This window comes from Colossoma macropomum, unplaced genomic scaffold, assembly GCF_904425465.1.
Source record: "Colossoma macropomum unplaced genomic scaffold, Colossoma_macropomum, whole genome shotgun sequence".
Taxonomy (NCBI): domain Eukaryota; kingdom Metazoa; phylum Chordata; class Actinopteri; order Characiformes; family Serrasalmidae; genus Colossoma; species Colossoma macropomum.
In genome coordinates this window covers 7,743,550-7,753,883 of record NW_023494803.1, presented here as the reverse complement: position 1 = coordinate 7,753,883, position 10,334 = coordinate 7,743,550, and the positions used below count along the sequence as shown (strand labels likewise).

Genomic DNA, 10,334 nt, shown 5'->3' with positions numbered 1-10,334 from the left:
AACTAACCTTCCCATCAGTGTATCGTATAATCTGCAGGACGCTGCAGTGTGTTTGAGTGTTTGGATGGGATGAACACTCTCCCGTTTCTTCTATAAAGAGGTAATGATGGGTTACAGACTGCAAACGCACACCGCCTCCTGCTGGATCAAGCACAGAGAAAAAACGAACAAAATGAAAGGGAGAAATGTGTACACAAATATACGGAACCCCTAAGGTGAAATTACGATATTGAGGCCACGAGTTACTATACTGAGGCCACAAATTACTGTATTGCAGCATGGAATTAATATATTGACCCCACCTTATTAAAAATAATCACCCTCACCCTAGGGAGATGTGTCATTTACACACACATATAAAATGTGAAAAAGAGGGGCCGGATAAATCGCCTAAAAGCCACCAAGGAAGCAGGATTGGTGCATACCACCGACTTTTAAAAATTCCGCATAATTCAGTCCTTGAGATGTAAACAGTCATTCAGAGTGTTTGATGTGAAATGGCTCATTTTAGTGAAACTTACTAGTGTGCACTTCTACAATGGTGGGGAAAGGAACCAGGGGTCGCAGGGGTCGCAATGTCTGCAGCGCAAATATAGCCATTTTATTTACTTTTATTTTCATCTAGAAAGTGAATCTCATGAGTTTTTAAATGTAATGTTGATAGTAGTAAAATAGCAGTAAATCAAAAAAGGTTTCTTTGGCTAGTATATTTCATAGTCATTATTGTTATTATTATTATTGCTGTTGTTAATAATAATAATAATAATAATAAAATATGTAATTAACATTAAATAAAAAATACATTTTAGCCTAAAGGCTTATACAAAAACTATTGCAAAACAATGTCTCAGGCATCAGGCAATGCATTCGTAAATACCTCATATAATCGCTTTCTGTGGGATTGCTTTTATATACATTAAATGCTTCAGACGTCTGGTTCTTAACATCATTGTTGTGAACAATTCTGACTCGGTGAGCGTCTCAAGGATGGAACATTTCACACCAAACCACTTTTAATGACTTTCCTCACCTCCCGATTCTTTAATGAGCCCATCATTTTTCTCTTATTTGACTTTTATTTTGTCGAGCGTGTCCGCGGAGTGTCACGTTGGATTGGATGCTGAGATTCGCGTTGCCCAAAATTAACCAATCAGAGCGCTGCGCCTCTTGGCTAACAGGCTAACGCAGCATCTGGGTAGTGTTTGGTGCTCTGCATCGCGTCGGAACAGAGAAAACAGAAACATCTGTACAGGTTAAGAAGAAAATCTGCTCATTTTAATCACTAATAACTCGCAACACACTCGTCCATCATTTTCGAGCATATCGCGTCCCTTAACGGGCATGTTTGTCCGCAGGTTGGCTGGTGTTTATTCCGTTAGCCGGCTAGCGGAACACTTAGCGGTTATAGTCGACGCTGCTAGCTGGAGCGAATGAAGCTAAGCTATCTAACAAACTGGGGTCAACGCTCGGGAACCAAGGTTATCGGTCCTTCACTATAAGTTAGTTTAAACTGGGTGTTTGTTTAAACCGTTGCACTTCTAAATAATGGAATCGAGCTTTGAGCTACGAAATGTTGAAAGCTTAAACTAACTTCCACACGAAGCTGAAGTCGCCTCTCATTCGCCAGCTGCTTGTTCGAATTTTTCCGGTCCACCTTAAATGGTGCAGCAGTTAGCTACTGTAACGTTAAGTGCTGCACCATTTAAGGTGAAACGGGAAAATTCAAACAACAAGCTGGCGAATAGGAGGAAATTTCAGCCTCGTTTCTCCACAGTGGTTAACTTTAGTAGCCGGCTAGCTGGGCTAGCTAGCGGTTGCTTAGATACGACTGGTTGTGTTTAGCACAGCGCACTTTTTTGTTCTGAATCTGAATAACGTTGGTTTTTTTCATAGAGTTTGTTGTTTTGCTGATGCTCACATGTTACTTGTTGTCATTTAAGATGAGATTATGTGCTAGCTGCGCTATCTGTGGTGTTTAGCCATTATATAAGTTGACTAAAAGTGTCTAACCTTAAAGGGGAACTTCACCGACTTTTCAAAAGCAGTCGTCCACCTCTAAAAGCTCCTTCACAGTATGCTGTTACATGAAATGCTTATGAATACGCTGCCTGATGTCTGGCACGTTTTAACGATAGTTTTGTGATAAAATTGTTGACTTAAAAGGTAAATGGAGGGACACAATAAAGGTGTTGTAAGGCAAAATAGTCGCAAAAGGAAGCTTATTTTTTTCAGACCGACCACTATTTTATCATCAACAGTATTGCATATTAAAAATTATACATGTTTTAGAGTTTTCCTAACATTTGAACGAAATGAAAGTCATTGAAATGACCTGATGAGATGAATCAAGTATGAAACAGGCAAACCCTAAAATGTGCAGTGAAGGGAGAATCTAGGACCATGATTAGTGAACTAATTAGGTAAGTTTTCCACACGCCTGTCTGCTGAGGTAGTTGGCTGGCACACAGGGCAAGTTTCTGGTTCTGGTCCTCGGAAGACATGTGTAGGTTCACTGGTGGTTTTGGATAATAAATAAAATGGCTATATTTGTGTTGTAGACATTGTGACCCCTGGTATCATATCACCACCACTGTAAAGACATCTGAGTCTGTAAGTTTTTCTACAATGAACATTTCTCATCAAACCACTCTGAATGACTTTGTTTACATCTCGACCACTGAATTGTGCAGAAATTTTGGTGGAATTCCCCTTTAACTAATGATATCTAACATTAATCTTTTTAACAACACTGATGGAAGCAGGCTTTGTTAGTGTTTCTCAGTTCTGGTCCTGGATTCTCTCTGCACGTTCTGGAGTTTTCCTAACATTTCAATGAAATGAAAGTCATTGAAATGACCTGATGAGTTGAATCAAGTATGGAGCAGTGAAACAGGCAAACCCTAAAATGTGCAGTGAAGGGAGAATCTAGGACCCTGATTAATTAAACTAATTAGGTCTTTTGCTGAGGTAGTTGGCTGGCGCACATGCACCAGGGCGAGTTTCTGGTTCTCTGTGGTCTTGTGCAGCAGCTCTACTGCAACTCTCTTACTCCCTTTCCTTCTTTCTAGATGTGTGGTGATCTTACTGCTGTAGACTGAAGAATCCCACCCACGCTGCTCACCCATCATGTCCTGTGTCCTGCAGTAATCACCTTTCGGCAATACAGTGTGCTGCATCATTTTTAACTGCTTCCAATAAGATGGAAACAGAAGCGGTAAGCTTTCTCTCTATGCGCTGTCCTACTTACTGTGTTTGGCGGTGGCTTATGTTTGTGTGTGTGTTTTTCAGGCAGTTATCCCCATTTGGCAGAACAAACCCCATGGCGCAACCCGAAGTGTGGTGCGGCGAATCGGCTCCACACTGCCACTGAAACCTTGTCCTAGAGCATGTTTCCAGGTGAACACACAAATAACCATCCATAACTACATGTGTAAATTCATTTTCGTTTCATTTAATCATTGCAGCCTGTAATAAACAAGTCCTAAATCATGCAAGTTCCTACAAGCTTTCCAAATACTTTCTGATACAGTGCATGATTGAGTGGGTCTTAATGAATTGTGGTTCACAGCAGACTGTGGACTGATATGAGAAGAATTTTTGGCTTTTCTTACTTAGCCAAGATCCATAATGCTTTTTTGTTTATGGACTTAGTTGTTGTTGAATGGAAGCTCAAACTGATCTGTGAATTGACCAGGAACTGCCAGGTCTTTCTCCGCTGCGGCACATGGACGGCCCGATGGTGCCCACACTGGCCGACATCGCCTGGATTGCGGCTGATGAGGAGGAGACCTTTGCAAGAGTGAGGTGTGTCTGCCTCCTTTTTCTCAGCTGGGTTTTTCATAAACTATGCTATTACCCTATTAAAGAGTTCTGGAATCAAGTTTATGGCAAATAAGACACATAAAGTTTCACCTCTTATCACCACTGACCAAAAAAGTGTTTCCCAAAAGTCTGGAGGAAGAAATGTTCATTATCTGTCACAATATTTACTTTGTCTAACAACTGTTAAGTTGGAACAGACAAAAAAGAGACAGTTGTTCCACATTAAAAAAAGTAAAAACTATGAATATGAATGGTGTTTACTCAGTGTTTCATGAACTGTGCTGTATTAAATCCAATTAAAAAGGGCTCTCTCTATGAAGAAACATGCACTTGTTTAGTGTACTGATGTCCACAATACCCTCAGAAAAGCACATTGTCCTAAGTAGAGCCTATTTGTGGGAAACACTGTGATGATGCTAATATTGGGGGAGGAAATGGCTACATGAAACTGTGTTTTCTGTTTTTTAGGCTATTTACATAAAAAAGGGCTTTGTAGTGTTTGTATGACACATTTGTAATGTACTTGCACTTTTTTTTTTTTTATAATTCACATGAAAGAAAAAGGTTTGTGCTGTAACCAGTCTTTTTCTCCCATCGGTCAGGAGCGACACACGTCCCTTCAGGCAGGAGTGGAGGCCGACTCCCCTGCTGGTGCTCCACAGAAACTCATCAGTGCCCAACTTCAGGCGTGAGGGCAAACGGATGGAGGGTCTGAGGAAGCCGGGTGTGACCGCGCTAAACCGCACCACTGCCCTGCAGGACGAGCTCAGCCGACTGCGGGCTCAGATCGCCAAGATCGTGGCCGGCGAGTCAGGTAGGGGCAACTGGGTGTACCGTAGAGCATAAAACAGCTGTCATCTGGTTACTTATGCTTTCACTTAAATGTGTTGCAGCTGTTCTTACATTATGTATTTTTACCTTCTCTGAAACACACAAGCACTGGATAATTAAATGTTCAGAAGTGTTAAGGAAATCGCAAGTCATAGACAAGTATGAATGTGGAGGGACCTCCCAAAGGCTTCAGCTTTTGTGTTTGTCATAAGTATTTGTTTGGCAGTTATTACTTTGTTGGCCTTTAGATTATCTGCCATGTTAGCTAGCTGCCAAATCAAATGACCAGATAAAAGATCAGAATTTTGTTCAGGAGTGACAGATAGTCTGCCCTTCTACAGTTTACATTGTTAAACATTGTCTTTCACAGACATTAGAAATGCTCAAGCCAAGCCTGCTGTGACTGCTATTTACAGCAGCTCCCCTTCCTGCTCTGTCTAAATGTGGAGTGTATAAGTGCATTATGCAACAGTGGCATTTGAATGGCACTGCATGGCAGGACGCTTGCCAGAGCAACAGGTTCTTTTGGGAAAAGACTTGAGCTACTTGTGTAATCTATGCGGTGCTCTTTGAATTGTGCCTTGGGTGTGCTTTGTGCTAAATTGCTTCATGGCTAATTAAAATTATTTGGAGCCACTGCTTCCTTAATTAAAATAAAAACAAAAAAAACTTTTTTTGTACTAGTCCGAAGTACATTGTAGATAATGTCACGGAGATTTGGTGTCTCTTGCCACCAGGTTTAAAGTAATGTTTAAAAATTCTGTTGTCAGCACCAGTTGTTATCTAGAGCCATGTTTTGTGTTCTGGACAGTGTTAACCATTAACAGTTATGGCTGTTTTACACCGTGCATTTCAAGAGTTTCTGTATCAGCTCTTTTCTAGTTTATTTTCCGATTTATGTGCAGAACTGATCTACGTTGAATGCATTCTTAGATTTTTGGTTTGACTGCGTCTGAGGCCAAGATTAACCCTTAACCTAAGCTAAACACAATTTGTGTCCAAGAAACCAGTCCAAAGTGAATCTTTAGTTTTGCACTGCAGGCTGATGTAACTGTTAATAAAACTGCTTTTACCCCACCAATTATCACATTGCATGACTACATATATAGAGAATGTGTTACCTAATTCTGTTGAGTTGTTAATTAATTTGTAGCTTAATTTAGTTTCTGTCCCTGTGTGATGCACTGCTAGAGGTCTGCACAGGCATTAAAGTGAAGCCTGAACCTGACTTGTACCTACAACTTTAGCCAAGTTTACATGCAGCCTAATAATCCCTTAATAATCTGACTAATAGCTCAATTCGAATAGAATACGTCCATGTATTCACCTCAACCGGAATAGACTAGTCCAATTGAGGCCGTTCGGAATACAATTTCTGTCCGATTGAACGAGGTGGGTAATCCGTTAAATATAAGAATAATAATCATGTAAATGACTGTATGTGATTACATTCCCAATCGGAAAGTTGAAGTAGATTCTGCTCCTGTGCGTCGCGTCATAGCGGAAGTTTATAACGCTCAACATGGCGGAGCAGAAACTGCTCTGCAGAGGAGACGAAGTTTATGTTTAAAAACACAAGCACTGCTCACTGCTGCTTGTCTCACTCTGACTGGACATGTGATGCTTGTTGGCTTGGTAACATCTACACTAAGTGGTGCTCCACACATGCATGTGATCTTAGATCAGATTACTTGTAGTGTGCATGTAAATGGAGATTTTCATCAGGTTGTTGAGTAGAGTGAGCATAAACACCTCAGTCTGAATCTGTAATCTAATCGGAATGTATTCAATCGGATTGGCAAAAATCTTTGCATGTAGACCTAGCCTTTAAGAACCAGAGGTGAGGAGGGGGCCCCCTTAGTGGGCTTGGGCTGGGTAAAAGACCTCTACCTCTACATACCGTGGGCTCATTAACTGCCCATTATTGCATTAAAACAGGAAAAGCAATAAAGTGTGCAGGGCAGTGGGACCCCAGGACCAAGGTTCAGAAACACTGATCTATACAGTCTTATGCAAAAGTTTGAACGCCCCTGGTGAGATTACATTGTTTTGCTGATTTCCTACATTGAAAAATAAGTTAACACATCCTCTACAATGAACAGATTTAAATGTGCCATTTTTGTGCAAATTTTAATGAACAGCTTTTATTTATTTGCTGATTTTAACATATTGAAGGAAAACAAAAACACAAATACAATTTGCCTCAACTTCTGCGCAGGCCACATTTCATGTTTTTTATTTCTCCAGTATGTCAAATGACATATTAAATAAACAGTAATTGTGAATTTTTAAGCATGTTCTGTGTAGAAGATCAGAAGATCACACTTTTGTCCATTTGTATGAATTTTAAAATTTTCACCAGACTTGCTTTAAGTGTACTTCTAATTTTAAAGGTCCTGTATTTATATACAAAGAAACATCTCAAGTATTTTGGGCTTTCCTTGGTCGGTCACTGTGCAACATATGATGTTCTGTTGCAACAGATTCCTAAACGATGGTCTTCACGAGTTTCTGATAATTAAACATGAGTGAAGTCAGTTTTTTATGTTTCAGACTCAAACCCCATCACCCCTGACCTGCTCTCTCCTGATGACACCAGCATGGGTTTCTCCATGGCTCCTTTTGAGACAGCCATGTACCAGCCGGTCGCCTCGGCCTCCTTCGTCATTAGCGACGTCACTGAGGAGGACGAGGGGGAGGAAGATGAAGACGATGAGGCGGAGGTGTCAGAGCTGGCACCAGACCCCATGCCGCCGGTCTCCATGACTGCGTCTGCAACCTTTGATCTTGATCGCCCTACTATGGACTTCCAGGAGGCAGAGGAAGATACAGTCTCACTGTCCAAGTCCACGAGCTTTGCTGACGTCAAGGACATTCTGAAGGACATGAACCGCATGAGGATGTGCAAGGACAGGTGAGTGGATGCATACGCGACCTTTCAAAAGTCGCTTTTTGAATGGACAGAAAATCAGTGCGTGTCTGTGTGTGCAGGTATTCTCGTGGATGTACGTCATTAAGGGAGGAAGACTCTGCATCATTGATATCTGAAGCTCTGAGGAAGAAGTTCACTCTGAGGGAAGACGACATTGGTGTGAAGAAGTAGCGTGTCTCCTCTGTCCTCCCTCTTCCTCCAGCTCTCCATGTAAGAAAGAAAATCTTAAGCAGTGCTGTAGATACTGAATACCATTTGTTCTAAATGATGATTAAAAATAAATAATTGAAGAGACATCATCCAGGCGGAGTTATGTCGGCACACCCGTTGCATATAGGCAATAGGATCTGACTGATAATAGAATTTCTTGGCTAATACCAATTTTATTGGGGTAAAATTAAAGTAACCAATCAAATCGGATGGTATAATTTTATATTTACATTTTACATTTTAATTTTATACTCCAAAGGATGTAATTAAACAGTGCTTTACTGTCACATGGGTGTCTGTTTTCAATTATCACACAACAGAAACTCAATCTTAATAATATATTGTAGCCGTGGGGGCGGAGCTATCCAGAGTGCTTTGTGCTTTTGGTTTCTCCTATTTTTGTGTCATCGGTTCTTTTATAGTAAAAAAAAGTTTTTGGTGTGTTATAACGTTATTTGCATGCCAAAGTTTGATTTGGATGTAATACCATTATTATGTTTTGTGTTCAGATTCAAGGGTTCAGCCTGTATTGCTGTCATATACAATCCCGTTTCCAAAAAAGTTGGGACGCTATGCAGAATGTAAATAAAATTTTTAAAGGAAAATACTACGAAGTCAACAAATCAAATGTTGAAACTGAGAAATTTTTTTTTGTTTTGTTTTGTTTTGTTTGTTTGTTTGTTTGTTTTTTTGCCCATTTTGAATTTGTTGCCAACAACATGTTCCAAAAAAGTCATGTTTCACTGTGTTTCTTCTTTTACCAAAACACTAAGTGTTTGGGAACTGAGGAGACCAGTTGCTGTAGTTTTGAAAGTGAAATGTTTTCCCATTCTTACCTGATACAGGATTTCAGCTGCTCAACAGTTCAGGGTCTCCTTTGTGTTGTTGTTTTGTTGTTTTGTTTTGTTTTTTTTTCATTTCTTAACCCTCCAAATGCTTTCATTGTGCCAGTTCTGGACTTCAGACAGGAATATGGAGCAATGCTGTTGTAAAACATGCAGATTGTGGTTTGACATTTTGCTGAAATCTTGCTGAAATAATTTAGGCCTTCCCTGAAAAAGACATTGTCTGGGTGGCGGCATATGTTGCCAAAACCTGTATGTATTGTTCAGCATTAATGGTGCCTTCACAGATGCGCACGTCCCCCTTGCCATGTGCACTAATGCACATGTGGTCTTTAGCCCAGAGGGGACAGTGTCCATGACTTCCAAAAAGAATTTCAAATGTTGCTTTGTCGGAATACAGGACACTTTTCCACTTCTACTCAGTCCATTTTAAATGAGCTCCTCTTTATACTCCCGAGCTGAGTTTATACTCAGCTCGGGAGTATAAACAGGAATAGGGAATAAAAAGATTTTTCAAAATTCCGAACACTGTGGAATCCTCTGTATGATGCTGTAAGTTACAATTTGCTTATCCGATCTTAACTTAATCTAGCAGGTTTCTTTAATACAGCCTCTGGTGTTGGCTTATTTCTAAGAACTCTGCCTGATTCTCCTGTTTGTCTGCTTTTGTTGCTAGGCCCGTGCCTGTGGATTGTTGCCATGGAGACCCCATAACGCCCCATCAGCAGCGATGAAAATTTTCCCCAGGCAATCTGCCCAGCCTCCTTCTCCCCCCACCACGATGCTATGCTGCAGTGATGATACCTGAAGGGGAAGGACAAGCTGTCTTGCGTAGTTCTGCTGACCACCAAAACACTTAAAGAACACACACACACACACACACCGCTCTGTGGCTAATAGGAGCAGGCATGTGTGTGTGTGTGTCTGTGGAGTGTGTTGTGGAGAGTTGTGTGTTACATTTACAGAACTTATTTTCATACTGTCATTCAGACCGTTTACCCATAATACAGTGTGGTGTGTTGTTCTTGTTGGAAACCAGTCACTATGCTATTTTATGTGGTTAATTTGAACAGGAGATAAAAAAGGAATTACACAGATTTTTTACTTTTTTTTGCATTTCTCACATTTTTTTCAGTCAGTCCTTCAGAGAGGGTTGATGTAAAATGGCTCATCGTAGAATTTTTTTTTTTACAGTGGTGGTGATAGGAACCAGGGGTTGCCATGTCTACGACACAATTACAGGCATTTTACTTACTACCAGTGACCCTAAACATGTATTTTGAGTTTTTATATGTTGATAATGCTAAAATAGTCGTAAATCCGTTTTCTTTGTGTACTATTTTACAATCCCACATCCGGCGTGTACCTCTCCACCATGAATGGATTTTAAAAATACATTTTAAACCAAAACATTGTCAAAAACTGTCATAAAACAATGTCTTATACATCAGGCAGTGTATTCCTAAGCTTTTCATCTAATAACTTTATGTGATGCAGGTTTTAGGCTACGTTTACACAGCAGGTAGAAGTGGCCCAAATCTGATTTTTTTGTTTGGCTGTTCACATTATCTTTTAAATGTGATCTGTATGCGACATCAGTCTGAACAGATCAGCTCCTAAACCGACCCGCATGCGCAAAAGAACAGTGCTTCACGTGGCTCGTCCAGAGGCGAATAATCATGACGGCCAGTGAA

General features: G+C 40.5%; 1 protein-coding gene across 1 annotated transcript; it reads left to right on the top strand.

Annotated features, from left to right (window-relative positions):
• Positions 1-1,161: 1,161 nt before the first annotated feature.
• On the top strand, positions 1,162-10,105 carry mtfr1l (mitochondrial fission regulator 1-like). Its single transcript, XM_036594045.1, has 8 exons — positions 1,162-1,252; positions 3,069-3,214; positions 3,289-3,396; positions 3,695-3,804; positions 4,425-4,636; positions 7,207-7,567; positions 7,645-7,795; positions 9,317-10,105. Exons 2-7 carry the CDS (start codon positions 3,200-3,202, stop codon positions 7,754-7,756), a joined length of 918 nt encoding a protein of 305 aa, XP_036449938.1. The 5' UTR covers positions 1,162-1,252; positions 3,069-3,199; the 3' UTR covers positions 7,757-7,795; positions 9,317-10,105.
• Positions 10,106-10,334: the final 229 nt, after the last annotated feature.